Genomic DNA, 16,463 nt, shown 5'->3' on the forward strand with positions numbered 1-16,463 from the left:
TCCTCCAACTTGGAAAGGATTTAATAGATGTGGAAGCATAACAGTTGGTATTGGAATATGGCATGGTTTCCAGACCTGGAAAAGTAGAAACCCACAGTTTTCCTGGAAAAGATGCAGCTGGTGGAGGGACAGGAGAAGGAGCTACAAGATCACAGGTGGCCCTGGGAGGGGGAGAGGGATCAAGCATTCACAGACATGAAACAGGGAGCATCAACTGGATTTAGGAAGCATTGGTTCAGAACTGGCACAGGGAGGCTACAGGCTGCCTAGCAGGGACCAAGGGTCCAGGTGGGCTAAAGAACCGTCACACACAACCCCCCCCCCCCCCCCCCAAACTCTGAGTATTAAATAAAATTATGCCACTTCCAACTCAGGAAATCTCTACGCTGGAGGCTTGAAGAGAGTCAGGAGAAGCAGCATACAAGCCTAGCCTGGTCTCGCGCTCACCCTCACTGGTGCTGACCATGGCCCCCACCAGGGTCATGGCTTTTGGCTGGAAGGACGAGGGAACAATGCAGTAGGGCCATACTTACACTCTGCCTTGCCTGTGGAAGCTGATAGCTTCCCTGTCCTTCACTGTCTGCCACATCTCCTTGGATCATCCACTCTTTCCCCACTGAGCCTTTGAATCCTCCCTAACGAAGCCCTCCAGGCGCAAGCGTAATGCACAGTACTGGCAACCAAGTCAGCCCTTTTCCACCTGGGAAGGGAGGTGGATAGCATACATGAAAGAGAGTCAAAGGCGAGGGGCTGATCCAGCACTCCTATGAAAATCAAGCTTGTTCCTTCTTGTCTGAATACCTGGCACTTGCAGCAGCTGGCTGCCCTACACTGCAAGCAGATAATTTTGGTGAGGAATTCTGCTCTGAGTGTCCAGTTGACAGGGATTTCCTTTGAAATTTAGAGCAGCAGTGTGAGGACACAGGGGCTCTAGAGAGAATAGGTATGATGAAATGAAGCGGTGGCAAGTTCGGACAAGGGGAGAAAGAGGTTTGCTTTGGTTTTATCTCTGTCAACCCACACAAAACACCGCCACAGGACATTCCCAACCAAACAGCACCCATGAATCAGCAGGGGGAGGAAAAAAAAAAAAAAAAAAAAAAGACAAAAGCATAAGGAGGCAAAACACTCGGGATAACACTGCTCAGTCTGAAGAGCCACGAGCTGTGCCAAGGCAGACACAGCACCTCTCCTATGCCTGGTCCATAAGCAATGCTGCACCTGCACCCCAAAGCTCCTGCTTTTGCCCCAGCTGCAGATGGGAAGCTTGATGGGCCCCAGCTCAGCTCTCCTCCTGCGATGCTGTTTCTATGACACATCCCCATCTGGCTTTGGCAGGAACTGTTTATACAGGTGAACAAGGCCTCCCATATCTTCCCATAGGCTCAATATTTCTGTCCTCAGATGCCAGCTGCCCACTTGCCAGCTCTTGTCCTGCAGCCCACAGGAGAGATCTCATCCCTTTATCATCAGAGCAGGGAAAGCAAAGTGAAATGACTTCACAGGTGCTGCAGGTAAGAACCTGCACCCAGGGAGTAACCACAGAGCTGCTGACATCTCATCCCTTGTTCCACAGTTTGGTAACTGTCTGCAGCTCTCCACGTGCTCTCCTAAGAGCTCAGCACCACCCCAGGCAGCGTGGGAGCCTGTATATCCAGTTGAGGACGTGAAGTGTAGGTGGAATGAGGTCTGTAGGATGATGTCCTTCCTGGCTTAGACCTCACTGGAAGGGGCGGGGGGGGCGGCTCTGGGCAGGCAGGTGGTAAAGAGGCAGAGCATCCTGGTTTACGGAGGTGGGAGAAGCACAAGGGGCTAGGGTCCCAAGTCAGTGAAGTGGGAAAGTGCAAGAGAGCAGGGGAGGCAGGGAGCACAGGGCTGGACACAAGGGGCTAGTCGGACCTCTGGGATAGGGGGCTGGCAGGCAAACAAACCCTTTTCAGTATCATTTTGGACACTGTTGTTGATGCTCCATGTTGCCTAAGGACACAGACACACAAAGATGGGGTGCAGCTGGCCACCGACCTCCAGTTTGCCGAGGAGAGCAGCTGCCCCACCAGGCCTGGCCATGACATACCTAAAGCACTGGCGGTGGTAGAGCTTGCCCTCAGCCAGGTAGCGCTGGACCAGATGGACGTGCTGCTGGCAGGCTGCGCAGGTACTGCTGAGCGTGGTGCGCTGGGACTGCTCCGACAGGTCTGAGGGGGCATCGTCCTGAGACATGATGCATGGGGAGCTCAGGATGGGGGCCATGAGCTGCTGCCCAGGCCACGGCTCCTCCAGAGCAACTGCTCCCTGTGCAAAACCCATCGCTGAGTGCTTGCAGCACAGCTCAGGGGCTGACAACGCACAGAACAGCTGCCCCTGAGTCCAGGCACAGGCAGGCTGCCTCTTCCCACATTAGAAGGGGACACTTCAAAAGGTGTCTTGCCCCTATCTAGGGCTGAGAGGCTGTAGAAGGGACTAATCTAAACCCCCGTCAGCAGGGACCTGCAAGAGGAACCCAACCCCCTCTCTTTGGAAAATAAGCCATCTCAGATATCTGCTAAAACCTGAACTAAAGGGCCAAGAAAGAAAAAGGCATCTTTTCTGCTCTTCTAATCCCACATTCCTGCTCCTTCCTCATCTACAGGGTTATTGTCCCATAGGAAGGAGGGTGCTTGTGCCCTGGGTGGCTCAAGGAACCATCCGGCACCAATTCACCTAAACTCTTGCCTGCCATGGACAAATTTCAGTCCACAGACTCCTAGAAAGAAAACACTCTCTCACCTGAGTCTCTCAAGGCACCAAAATCCCAAACACCCCTCCCACCCCAAAATACACAAGTAGCCCCCTGCAAAGATCTGTCCTACTTTGATGGGCTCTCTCCCATCTCCTCACCTGCAGCGCAGGGAGCATCACTGCCTCAGGCTAGGTTTGAATCAAGAAATTAGGTACCTGTGGTGCTGGGGGATTCTCTACCGCAGCCACGGACTTCTTGTGGGCCAGCAGAGGAGGCGAAGAGGCAGCAGCTGGGCGCTTCATAGGCGGAGGGACTCTGGCTGGAGGCAGAAGGCAAGGAGGATCAGGCACCAAGGAGTGGTGACTCATACCACTCATGTGGGGGAAGGGGAGGGGAAAAAATATATAGAATCATCTAGCCTTGTGACATAGGACGGGACTTGCCGCTCCCAACACTTCAGTGCCTATTTTAGGCGGAAGAGACAAACATAATCTAATAATGGGTCAGCTGCGATGCTGCCAGAGAGCCTGGCCCTGCTGTGGATCCCTTCTCTGGCCCAGGCACACCAGCCTCTCACTGTGATTTGATTTAGTCATCAGATGCTGCTTGGCTTTCTTGTAACCAAGTCCCTTAGCCATGCTCAAAGCCCAGAGCACCCCGGGTAGCTGCCGATGTATTGTCGTGACCCACTGGGCCGCAGGGCTTCCAGGCTGTCAGCAGGTCTGTGAAGCCCGTCAGGGCTGACACACCAGTCCCCAGCGGGAGTACTCGGCTGGGAGGCCAGCATCATTGGAGAAGTATACACACATGGAAGAGATTTATCTGACGTTGTGGCTAGAGAACGGAGCAGAGAAGACCTGGAGACCTGGTCTCCACCCAAGAGGGATGCACTGGAAGAGCTGTCTCAGAGCAGCACTCAGCTCATGTTGCAGTTGCAAGGACAGATGAGCCGATTTGAGACACTCCACCCTGGCTCTTCTCCCTCTGTCCTCCAGTCACTTTACTGATGTGATAAAAACTAGCTGCGGTAGGCAGGTTGCCTATCTAGCTTTTCTCCCATTTTAGCGGGTTAAAGCAGATCACAAAGGGGTCTGATGAGCACCAGAGGTGGTGGCCCAACCCAAGCAGCAGGAATGCAGCGCAGAGGGAGGAGAAACAAGGCATTCCTCTTTCTGCAGCCTGAGCTGTTAAATCACTCCCCACCTCTTGTGAAACCTCACCCTACTCCACTCCCTGTTCCAGGCCTTCCTCACCGGCAACAGTAAGATCCAGGAGAGGCAGGTACCACCCACTCCTCTCCCCTTCCCCGCAAACACACATGGTTCCCATTTGCCATAGGAAGGAGTAAGCACAAGGTAACGCTGGGTTTCCTGCACTCAAGTGGGGGCTAACTGGAAGCCAGAGGGGTGGGAGGACACTCACCTTGGCTGGGGTTGTTGAAATGGTTGTAATACTGAGACACGTAAGTCATAACGCTGAGGCAGTCGGGGACTTTCATGGAGACCATGTCATTGGGATCTAGGAGGGCCGGGATGCCCAGCTCCCGTTCTGCCAATTCAAAGGCCTACAGGAACAGCAGAGAGAGGTGTTAAGGATTGAAAACTGATGCTCTCTGAAAAATAACACAGAAATGAAGTTGCAAGGACCCTGGGGAAGGTTAAGGAGTAACTCTATGGCATCCCCAATGGACAGAGGCTCCCAGACATGCCACTTGACTGGAAAGGTGGCATAAGAAGCAAGGGAACAAGTTGCTGCTGCTGCCCTTTCCTCCAAGTCATTTCAGCTCCTGTGCCCCGGCAACTACCATCTGAGGGGTGCACTGGGACAGGGAGGGTACCTCTTGGGAGGTCTCAGTTTTCATTGGAAAAAAAACCCAGTGTTTTTTCAACCCATAAAACAGGCACACAACCAGCACCCCCATGCAAGAGCCCGGCAGAGCCTTGGCTGGCACTGTGAAGGGCCTAGGGCTCGCGGACACTTCCAGTGACACGTCCAAACACCAGCTCTACTGAGCAGTGTCCCTGGCTACCCCAAACGCTCACCCCACAGAAACACCGATTCTGCCCATCCTTTCATGCTCTGGGGTACCACATCTTCGCCTCCTACACTTAACATAGGTACCCTGGCTCAAGAACCAGCAGCCCACCATGCACAAGACACTTCAGTACTTTTCTGTGTCTCAGCAAGCAGAAGTGACAAGGACATTTTGACAAGAAGCACACAGCTCCTGCAATTGCAGACACAGCTACTTGAAAGGAAGGAGTGAAGGAGGAAAATAGCTGTTTGAGAGCTTCCCACTTAGCAGTGCATGTGGATTACTGGCTATACACTAGCCATCCCACCGTTGTGGCAAGGGCAGCATACCCACATGGATCTCCAAGGGAGGGGGGATGTGCAACTATGGTAGGGAATGAAAAGAAAGAGAGTCAAGAGGGGATGAGTGGTGTGGGCGCTGAATGGTGACCAGGTGCAGGGCGTGGGTAAAGACTGAAGGCGCCTGGTCTCTGGGGCACAAGGTGCTGTGCAGGGCATGGGATCTAAAGAAAAGGAATGGAGAAATAAACAAAAAAGGGTATTTGCAGTAACTGGGGGGGGGGGGGGGGGGGGGGGGGGGGGGGGGGGGGATGTAAAACGCTCCCTGTGGATACCCAGCTCTGCTTAGCCTGGCTTTAAGCTGGTTCTCTGGACTAAGGCTTGCTGAACACAAGGCTGCAAGCAGTGGGGAGCAAGGAGAACCCAGCTTAGGGATCACTAACAGGACAAGAAACCCATCATGTGGCTCTCAAATGGGAAAAGATAGCTGCTCTTGGCTGAAAGGGGCCAACTGGTGTAGGAAAGGGCGTGGTTAGGACCCAACTGGCGAGCCCGAATCCCAAAAACCCAAATGACCTAGCTCAACTCGTCTTGGGAAGGTGATGGCCCATGTCTCCCCACAGACCATTAGATGGACCCTGCAGCAATTAGGTCCTTCTTTACAGAAAAAGATGCCAAGACTATTGCTGCTCTGTCCTACCCCTAGCCCCTGTCCGTCCCCCACTGCCTGCTTCTGCTGTTGGCTCCAGCTGTCCCAAGCAGGAGGAGAACATTGCAGACCAGCCTAGGTCCAGCAGGACCTCCCTCTCTGCTTATGCCTGGAGCAAAACAAGCTTCCTGCTTCCATTGCCTGCAACTCTGGAATAGCTGAGGGCAAGAAGATGTTGCACCATTTTAATCTTCACCTCAGATGTTGCCTTGGCAACTATCAGGATAATCATCCTATCTTCTCTTCAGCACAGGCTGGAAGCTGTTTCAGATTCCCTTATGCTTCCGGAGAAGCTCCTGCCTGTTACTTACAGTCACAGATTTTTCTTACACCCTCACCACGTGCTATGTGACCTCCATCAAGTCATTCTCAAGTTTTCCTTCTGTGCAGTGCATAATGGGGACTTACCAAGCGGTTATTCTCATAGACATCATCCTTGGAGAGAGAATCAAAGTCTCTGAAACAAGAAAGCACAAAAAAGTCACATGAGGTGCAGAAGAAAAGTGCCCCAATGCCACCACACGCACGTTCTCAGGACAGCCAACCTTACAACAACTCAACATATAAGACCCTAGATAAACAAAACCTTGGCAAAGCAGATTTCAGGTTGTAAAGGGACAAAGAAACCAAAGGGAAATTGTGATTAAAAAAAGAAACCAAGTCCCAAATGGGTGGTGACCAGGAAATTAAAATGTCACTCTCGTCTCTCATTACCCGCTTCTTCTGCCCTTGTGATTAAAATCTGCAGAAATACCAGGGCCACGTTCTGATTAGCACCATGCACTGATGTGCTGAAGGGTGCACGACATCACCTTGAACTTGCCCCTCCAAGATCACCAGCACAACAGCGGGAGAAGGAAGGGAAGCAGGTCCCCCCACCTGAAGAGAAAGAACCATCTGCGCTAGATCTTTCCCTCCTACGAGACTCCTTAGACAAACCTCCCTGCACCACCTAGAGGCATTTGAGGTCACCCCAGGATTTGGGGTGACACAGAAACTGCACTTACGTCCTCGCCCCCCAACAGTCGCAGTACACAGCAAACTGTCCTCGGCTGCAGCCTTTATAGCAGGGCAGCTTGCTGAATGCAAGGCGCTCAGGGCACAGAGAGGAGCCCCAGCAGTTCCCAACCCCGGCATGTTGTGGCATTTCACTTGTTCCCCTGGATCCCTTTGGGGGACTGAATCAGCCCAGCTGCAGGGATCAACCAGCCGCCTTCGTCAGAGGAGCAGAGGGTGGAGGGCTAAAACAGTCTGCAGGTTTTCAATAGAGGGGGAGAAATACAGGAAGGAGTGAGTTACGCCTTTTGCATGTGCGCGTGGGTATAATGCGTGAAAACAGCATCATGCTGCTAAACTGATTACAGCCTCTTCCTGCCAAGGATCTCAGCTTTGTTACCAAAAAACCCTCACGAAGCATCTTGGTGTGCTTGCGAGCAGGATATACATAGCCCAGAGAGGTTTAGGGTCAGGTGAAGCCAGCCTGATGGCCCAGAGAGAGGTGCCAAAGCTTGGGAGAACAACCAAGAAAGACAGTTCAGACTGGGGAGGGGAACATGTCCCCCACCCCAAAGGAACTGTGCAGGAATTGGGTGAGAGTGAATCCTCAGCCGTGGGCCTGTAGAGAGGGGCTGTGGGAGCCTTCCCTTCCTCCAACCACCTTTGGGTTTTATTGCCTTTTCCTGTAACGTGGACCCAACCCACCCCAGCGCCGCACCGCAGGGCAACCAGCCCCTTCTCGAAGCCCCTTGCATGCCTTTCGCAATGCTGCAGAGGAAGTCCGTGATGAGCTCAGGAAGATTTTCCCAGCTGCCTGCACCGCCATAAAACTACACTTCCCCCGTTCAAAAGCAAGAGGCTGCTGGTGCCGTTTCCTCCCAGATAAATGAAACTGCAGTGGCTTGCTGCTGTGGGAGCTAATGCGGCAGACACGCAGAAGATGGGCCAGACGTTCAGCTCTATGTTAAGCACCTTTCTGAAAGCTCATGCAAATACGTGCGCAGAACTCGGCCTGTTCAAAATACCACAACTTTTCCTTCTCCACGTGCTGGTGACGAAAGGCTTCAGCTGCAGCCTTCACTTTCACACAAAAACTAGTGCCTTTTTTGTATTTATGACTAGTTCCCAATGGGAGCTGTTTCTTCCCTACGTTGTTTTTTTTTTTTTTCCTAGAGAACTCCTGTAACTTTGCTGTATTTTTTTTTTTCCCCTTTAAAGAAAATACCGGCTTGGGAACACAGGAGAAGTGATGACAGCAAAGTTGATATATCAACTGCCCTCTAAACATTCACGACCTTCATTTTGAATGCCCTCACTTTCAGGATATGGGAGTGGTGCAGCTAGAAGCTCAAAGACTCCTTGGTGGCCTGGGCTGGGAGAGTATTTTTTGACAGACAAAAAAATCACGTCCATTCCACTCTGCCCCAGCAAACCAAAGCTGCTTTAGTAAACCAGGGCAAATCTGCCTGGGAAAGCAGATGCCAGCAGAGAGGACATGAAGCTCAAGAGGTAACAGGGGGTCTACCAAGCAGCAAGGGAATAGATTTTTTTCCACGAATGCAGGACTGCAGACTCTCAGCTTTTACCCAAGATATTGAAGTCCATCAGTACGAGGCCCCAGTTTATTCAATCCCTCTCCACTGTGTTTTCCAGCTCCCTCTCCAAACAAGCCAAGCAGGACCGCACCGATCTCCATCATTCCCAACATGAGCACTCCCACGCGCCGCTCTGTCGTGTGGCATCCCTGCAGCTCTGGGCATGTTCCCTGTTCTAACGTGCAAGGACCACGGCCTCTCAGGCATGGGGGAAGGTCACCCCAGATGTACCCCTTTCCTCTCTATAAACTGCCTCCTCTGCAGAAAGACCAGAACTTGCCATCTCGCAGCTCCATGACATCTGGCTGCGTGTCACACTATTTCCTTGCCCTGATCTCAGCAGTCTTTCATCCAGCCCTGCTCAGGCTACTCTCCTGACAGCATACCAGTCCAAGGGATCGGATGTAAGAATAGGCGAGACTCTGGCTATCCCAGTTGAACAACTGTCTTGACTCAGCAAACCCCAGTGTCGTAGCATATCCTGGAGTAGTATTTCCATGCAAATAACATCCCAAGCGCTTACCTAATTAGATACATACAGAGCCACTAAGCACTCCGGGGTTTAGGGCAGCTGCCAGGGAGCACAGCAGACCCAGGGAAGGGGGAAGGGTGCGCCGTACAGCTAAAACCAGAGCAAATTCCTGGATTCCTCAAATATAAATCATGAGCACTTTAATGGCAGTGCCGCATAATAAGCCCTTCAGCTTTCCAGGTCTTGTCGGGGAAATGCAGGCAGTACATGGGGAGGAACAAATGAGATTTGTGATCCTGCCTGTAACTGAACCCACGGCTCTGGGGACACGAAACAGCGTTTCTAACACACAGCTTTCATCTCCTGTTTTCTGCAAGCCTCCATCTCTCTCAGCACTCGAAAGCCATGTGCCATGCTTTCTCATTCTTCTCACCCCCGAATGCCAAGAACCTCCCCTGAACTCTGGGGAGGTTGCACAGCTTGGGAAGCCGAAAGATGCTTTTTGCTTCACTAAGCTGTGGCAAATGCCTTGTAAACACTAATTTCGTTCTTTAGATTTCTAAAGCACTGAGCAAACAAACTCATTAATCCCCACAGTCCACTGTCAAGTTGCCCCGGATGCTTCCAGCTTAACTGACAAGGGAAAAGAAGAGATTAAATGTCTCGCCTTAAGATCACACAGCTAGTAGTGCAGTCAGAGGCTAAATCCATGTTTCTTGTTTCCCCGATTGGGAGAGACAGGCAGTGAAACCAAGTGAGGTGCATACAGTAGCGGAGCTAGAGTCAGGGATTTTTCAGCTCCATGGTTCAACACACAGGTCCTGCAGGTATGCACCTCATCCACGGTGGTCAGTTCAAGACACCTTTATCTGGATTCAGTAGACACTGAGCACTTCCAGCCTACTTTCATTAACACCCCCCCCCCAAAACCTCTAGTGTTTCCAATAGCTCTGCAGAAGCTGCTCCAAAGCTCTCCAGGGGAACATCGCTCTGATGCCACCTGTCTTATCCCAAGGCAATTGTGTTCAAACCAGGGGTCATGCAGAAAACCGTCCTCAGCCTCACTTACCCCTACAGCCTTTCACAATAGCCTCTTCCCCACCGTGCCACCTACCAGCGCAACAGGGGGGCGTCCAGGCAGGGCCAGACAACCAGAACAGACCAACAGCCACCACAGCAGCAAAAAAAAAAAGCCCGGAGGATCAGGGTGCCAGAGAAGCAGTGCCACACAGGCAGAGAAGAGAGCTCCAGCTCAGCTCTTGTATGGATGTGCTCATTCCTCCCGACCACGACCCAAGGGGAAGCCAGCAGGAAGCGGGGAAGCGGCTGAGTACAGAGGAACTTCAGCCTTTGGGGAGCACCGCGGCCATCTCACGCAGGCCAGGAGAGCCCCGCACAAAGGAAGACCACGCGAGGTCAGAAATGTACTCGCAGATCCCTGCCGAGTCCCATTACTGGGCTGACTGAAAGCACTTTAGAAGAAAAGAAGGGCAACCAGTTTTCCTCTGCTGTCAGGAGATTTACTGCCTCTGATCTGATCTTCCCACTTCCAAATCGGGACAGGCTGAAGAAGCTGGAATCAGATGAAATGATGCTACTCTTCTGACCACCCTCTGAAAATCCTTCTACAACATGCCATGTCCTTGTAAGGCCCTGGGCTTTGTCTCTACAATTCAGCTCATGCAAGGACCTGTGAAGCATTTAGTTAGGACATCTGCCAGGAGCAGATTTAAGCCCACTGACAACTTAAGAACAACGGCTGCTGCTTAATGGGATGGCAAATATGGTTAATGGAGAAGCATCAGGTGGTTTTAGTGGTGTTTGTCATAAGCTTTTGCTGGACCTCTGCTTTTCAGTTCCCAGTTACTGTGCTACTTACAAAAAAAAAAAAAAAAAAAAAATCAGACACACAGTAATTGCAAGTGTTCCTGGCTTAATTTGCCTCTTCCCCTCCAGCAGCCTTGCAACTGGGAGTGTTTTCAGAGGGTCCGTCCTAGCTGGTCAGAGCGAGCCATACCATCCAGGAGCTGCCGGAACACAAGACCATGCAGCTCCCTCAAGACCCAGAGAGATGCAAAGCCACTGTACGTCTCAGCTCTTGGTGGTTCCCAAATGCCACACTGAGGGTTTTGTGGCAACCACCTGAAACACGGCAGGCAGCGGTTCGATTCCTAGCCTACCTGTTCAGCTTCTGCTTCTAAGAACACAGGACTGTTTTGCCCTCTCATGGACACCACAGACTCCACAGTGGAATCACTGTCAAACCTCTGTCTGCTAGAGGTTTCTGTTGTGACAAAAGACTGTTCCAGAGCCAGCTAAGAAAAGAGGATTTGGTCAATTCAAGCAACCTTAGAGGAAGAACCACCAGTCCCAGAGCAGAAGGTGACTGGAGATGCACCACTCAGTTTTACTGACAGGCGAGAAGCACGTGCATGCCAGAGGCACGGCAAGATGGGGCAATGCCTACCTGCATTGCAAGGGCTACTGAAGATTAGAGCAGATGGGAGGCGCATTCCCAGCAGCGCTGGGGCATGCATGGTTACCATGGCAGGTCGGGGCAGATTCTTTCCAGCAGCTCAGCCAGTTTCTCCAGCCTGACACCATGGACACCATGCCCCCAAGCAATCCCAAACTGGCTGCCTCTTTAAACTCATATTCTGCCTCAGAGCCACCCTTCAAAAGGGAGGTGGACAGAGGAAACTCAACTCCAAGCCATTTGCCAGGGGAGACCAGCACAGCTAAATATCCCTGCTGATATATGCTACCTCCTGCTTTCACTGTGGCATCCACAGAAAACAAGCTGGAAGCAAATGCAAGAAACGACCTGGTCCAGGGCTCTGCATGTTTCGGAGTGGCTGCCTATGGCAGCTGAGAAGGTCCCTGTGCCAGGCAGGACTCTGGTCCTCGTGAAGTGGGAATGCCCACCTAGCACAGAGGTGGAACACCTGCACACCCAGCTGCTAGTGCCATGGCAGGCACCGCTCCCAACAAGGCGTACAGCAGCACACTAGCCCAAGGCTGGACCTAGCCCACCTCCATGCTCTCCTCTGCCTTAAACCGCATGACTCCTGCTAACCCTGACCTCGATGGGTCTGCAAGCCCGGGTCAGGAGGTCGCTCACTGTAACACAGCATCCTTCGACCCCCCACCCAATTATTTCGGAAAGTGACGGAGCCACTGCTGTGCTCTCTGCCCCTGAACCCCCCCACACCCCTGCACAGGGAAACTGTCCCTCCCTGCCAGCCAGTCTGGAGCCGTCTCCTACGGCGCCTCCTTCACCCCCAGCTCCCTTCGAGCTCCCCGCCCGCCCCGGCAGCCCCCGAAACAGCGGCAAAGGGGCACGGACAGCTCAGCCTCCTCAGAAACGGGGCTCCCAGCGCTCCCAGCGCTCCCCGCACCCCAAATCTCCGCGCTGTCTCCTCTTCCCCCCCCCCCCCCCCGCTCCTTCTCCTCCTCCCAGCAACCGCGGACCGGAGCCGCGCCCCGCGGCAGCTCGCCCGGCGCGGCGGGTGAGGCGAGGCCGGTGCTGCGCGGCCTGCACCGCCACCGCCACCGCCGCCACCGCACTCACAGGAGGTCGGGCCGGTGCCGGTGGAGGATGGCGCAGAAGGCCAGGCCGTCGCGGAAGGAGGCGCTGAGGTCGCGGATCTCCACGCCGCGGTAGCCCTCGCACTGCCGGCGGCACCAGGCTTGCAGGGCGCCCCGCGGGCCCGACATAGGGGCGACCGCTCGGACTGCTGCCGCCACCGCCGCCGCCGCCGCCGCCAGCCCAGGGCCGGGGCCGGGCAGTGCGGGGCGAGGCCTCGGAGGGGGCGGGGTCTCCGAGGGGCGGGGCCTGCGGGTCCCGGGGCACCCGGAGCTGCCCGTTTGCACGGTGCCCGGCGGTGCCGATCCGCTCCCCGCACCAGGGAGGAACACCGCAGCCTTTCCCCGGAGGGGAAGGGAAGGGCTGGGAAGCGGGTGGCAGAGTCAGACCCTGAGCAGCCGGCGGGGCAGGTAGGAAACGCGGGAGAGAAGGGGACAGGGCGGTCCCCTTAGAAAGGGGAGCTGAGCGCCCCTGGGAGCGGGACCAGGCCCCAGGGCTGTTTGCAGCAGGCTGGGGAGACACAACCACCCCGTGGCTCTCCCCGGCTCAGGGAAAGCTGAATTCTCAGAGAAAAACCCTGAACGAAAGCTGTAGCCTTTTTTTTCCTCTCAGTCTTTGAAGGAGGGGTAGGACTGCAAGCAGGAACTGAAAACAGTTGGGACTGAACTCAAGTTTAACTTCAGCTAAAGCAAAAAAACACCAGGCAACCTCATTTCTGGATCCTGTTCAGGCAGAAGCAGTTTGAGGGGCACAAGCTGTGGCAGCAGAGGACATTGAAACATCAGACAGTGCAGTCTGTGTGGGTGTAGGTGGCTCCCGGGGTAGGCAGGGGGCCAGGGAGGGCTTTGAAGATAAGGACATTTGGAGTCACAGGCAGCACTTCACAGGAAGCCCGGGAAGAAGTGGAGGAAGGGTGCGATACAATCTCAGGAACCCACGACATCAAGGAGGTGGATTGTCACGAGAAGTGGCTTGCACGCTTAGCGTGATGGTCTGACAAGGCAGGGGGGAGAAAGCACACTATTAAATGTTAGTTTATTTTGCTAAACATTTTTTTCATTTCCAGTTAGGCAAAGGGGAGGGCAATAGCTACCTCTGTGGAAGACTGATCCATCAACACTGATGTTGCGCTTATTGCTGGCAGTCCCAAATCATTAAGAGTCCCCTCCATATTTTTTTATTAGCTTTATGTTCTTTTCTCCAGTCAGATCTCATGCTTAGCACCCTCTTTCATCTATTCCACTGTTTTATTCTATCACTTCATGGCCCCAGAGGTGTAACAAGTGAAAAAGAATGGCTTTTGCAGCCTCCCCCCTGAGCTGTGGAATAAATCACTGGAAAAGCTGCTATGTACAGAAAAAGGAAATGGTGCATTGTCTTGCTTGACAGAGCTGGCAGCTCAGCATCCCCCAGACCTGACACATCCTAAGGGAGAGCAGGATCATGGATGTTTTCTTAACGGTATTTTCCAGGGTCCATAATCACACTCCCTTCACGACTGCACGTCAAGAGACACAGAGCAGGCAACCCTGTGCTGTGGTTTCCTCTAATAAAACCATTTTGACCAGAAACGCCTGAGAATGCTTCCACTAACCAACCCCTGCTGTGGCAGGCCAGGCTCGAGCTCTTACCAACCCACCCTGCCTCCCTGCAGACCGCCTTTCCAGCGGCAGCGGGGCTCTGTTGATGCTGCTGAGCGCCCTGCATTCCTCTAGCTTCAAGCAGTGCCAGGCACCGAGGCTCGCTGAGCCCATCTTTGCACTGCATGAGAGAGCTGCAAGCTCTTCCTGGCTTCGTTCCACCAAGTGCCAGTCCCGCTCAGTTAACCTCCAGCGGTCCCTCTGACAAGGCGTGGAGCCAGGCAGACCAGCAGATGGTCTCTGTGCATCCTCTGGAAGCCGCACTGGCAGACACAAACACAAACGGCAGGTTCGTATACCTGAGTGTTTAAGATGATACATACATGCATTAAAAGTCTGTAATTCCAACATGCCAATCACCGATTTAAAACAGACCAAATCCCAGTAACACATTGGATTTCTTTGCTATGCTATGAACTGGAACTGATGACGGAGATACTGGCCTGCCAGAGGGTCTCCTGTTGTATATCACATCTATCTTAGCACATGTTCTGGGAAAGATTTAGGTTTTGGATAACAACAAAGTAGGAGGAGAGTTGCTGTCAACAGCTATGCTCACTGTGCTGCTGTTGGTAAACATACACAAGCAAAAGTGCCAGCCCTAAAAATAAAAAGGAGCAGATTCTCTTGGTAGGAGCCCAGCTCCTGTGGGCTGCTGCTATGCAGTGGCATCTTAGTACTCTCATTTCTTAATGATATAGCTGCCTCAAACCCTTCAGAACTGGGGGTACTAAGTTCTTAGCATGCAAAACACTAACAGCAGCAGCTAGAAGGCCAGCCCAATCTCACTCTGCGCTGCCTGTACCCTGCCCGCCCGAGTTACATGACTTTCTGATGGTAAATGCAGTTTACTTCTAAGCAGTATCTAGGACACTAAAAACTTGACCCTCATTCAAACGCAGTGTAGAATCCAACAAACGCTATTTATTCCTGACTTCTAAACAGAATCACATACGAAGCAAAGCCAGACTGCCAGGACCCCTCTCTCAGTGGAAAGGAATGAGAGGGAGAGGTACATAATAGAGGCAGATGGTGTGTATGAAGCATGCTTTGTGGAGCTTTCCTATTATTTTCTCTTGCACCTGTTTCTACCACTCAAACACCAAACTATTTAAAGACAGCAAAAGGAGAGAGGAGAGAGGGTGTGGAGGGCAGATGAGATGCGATTCATTCTTCGCATTCTCTTCCCCAATATTTACAAGTCCTTGCAAAGGGCTAGTTTTCAACTATTTTTTCTTTTTTCAAGGCACTGCAAGTTTGCCTTGAAGACTCCAAAGTGGCTAGAGAGTTGGGAAAATTAGCATTTAAAGAGTTTTAATACATTAAATGCCCTCAGGGAGTTTTCTGGAGAAAATTCCATTAAATTACGGGCCAGGACTTTGGCATCGCTTGTGCTGAAATAAAACACACCCTCCAGCAAGGACATATCATCAGATGACCAAAGTTAATATTTGTTGAATGTTTACAAAAATCCTCCCCCTCCCTTTAAAAACCTGTCAATCCACTTTGGAGAATTTCTACTTCATAGCAACTAAAAGAGGGGTGGGAAGGCAAAGATGCAACCTCCTAGGAAAACAACTACAACTCAGGTTTATTCAATGTGTGGGGCAAGAGCTAAAAGGAGTATTAGCTTGCGTCTTTTTCCATAGCTTGTGGAAACACTGTGGAACAGCTGATTTTCTCCCTGTTAATCAGTTCCGCAGCCTTCCCCGTTCACTGTGCGCAGTGCCTTTACAGAGCATGGAAAGAGATCTACTCCCCACTGTCACCTGCAACAGCGTGGACCAAAGAGAGCAGCACAAAGCAACAGCAGCTGCCCATGTCTCCAGATGCAAGTATATTCTTCCATGGAGGAAAAATAAATGAGTACATCAGATACTGAATGCTCACCAGGAAAAATCCACTAATTTATTAGATGTCTTGTCCTTTGTAGGATAGTTTGAGCCAAACGAGTCTGCTTATTTAAGTACAAAAAACCTTTAGAGTCACAGGAGATTCCACAGAAATGCCAGAACCCTGAGCTCTCCTTCCTCACCACAAAGAAAATAATCTCTCCCACCCACTTCTCTGCTTAGGCCAGTCAAGAGCATCCACAGAAGTTTTAGGGTCTCTGGCCCATCTTCTTCAGGGTTCGATTCAGCTGAAATCAGAGAAAGCAAAGGTGAGGAAAATACGTAGTGATTGACATACAGTACTGTTCCCCTCAGCAGCCTTTATCAAATGCCTCTACTCCTTCCTCTCCAACTCACTGACAAAAAGCTCTTGAGCAAGTGCAGGCAGTATGCAAAATAGAAGGGGAACTACTAGAGGAAGACATGGGAAGAAGAGAGGGTGCACATTTCTAGCAGTGGTATCACAACCCTGTATTGCTCAAGTCCCCACATCTCAGGATTTTGCTGCCTAAGTTTCTCGACAGCGGCTGCTGCGTACTGG

At 52.3% G+C, this 16,463-nt stretch overlaps 2 protein-coding genes across 4 annotated transcripts in view; both read right to left on the reverse strand.

The window, feature by feature from the left end:
* The window catches only part of MICALL1 (MICAL like 1), a 21,243-nt gene extending 8,644 nt beyond the window's left edge, over positions 1 to 12,599 (reverse strand). The window contains exons 1-5 of one of the 2 annotated variants that reach the window (XM_075752740.1): positions 12,376 to 12,599; positions 6,150 to 6,198; positions 4,142 to 4,283; positions 2,935 to 3,034; positions 2,075 to 2,211 (exon numbers count right to left, since the gene is read on the reverse strand). In XM_075752740.1, coding sequence (XP_075608855.1) covers positions 2,075 to 2,211; positions 2,935 to 3,021 — 224 coding nt within the window. In that variant the 5' untranslated portion in view covers positions 3,022 to 3,034; positions 4,142 to 4,283; positions 6,150 to 6,198; positions 12,376 to 12,599. Of the gene's footprint in view, positions 1 to 2,074; positions 2,212 to 2,934; positions 3,039 to 4,141; positions 4,284 to 6,149; positions 6,199 to 12,375 lie in introns of both variants that reach the window. The other variant, XM_075752730.1, reaches the window with a different exon arrangement.
* Positions 1 to 16,463, reverse strand: part of EIF3L (eukaryotic translation initiation factor 3 subunit L) — a 167,478-nt gene that overhangs the window by 141,882 nt on the left and 9,133 nt on the right. Inside the window, exon 13 of one of the 2 annotated variants that reach the window (XM_075752784.1) lies at positions 16,116 to 16,170. In XM_075752784.1, the coding sequence (XP_075608899.1) occupies positions 16,132 to 16,170 (39 nt within the window). In that variant the 3' untranslated portion in view covers positions 16,116 to 16,131. Of the gene's footprint in view, positions 1 to 15,913; positions 16,171 to 16,463 lie in introns of those variants that run through there. The other variant, XM_075752778.1, reaches the window with a different exon arrangement.

The sequence above is a fragment of the Balearica regulorum genome, chromosome 1 (genome assembly GCF_011004875.1).
Source record: "Balearica regulorum gibbericeps isolate bBalReg1 chromosome 1, bBalReg1.pri, whole genome shotgun sequence".
NCBI lineage: Eukaryota > Metazoa > Chordata > Aves > Gruiformes > Gruidae > Balearica > Balearica regulorum.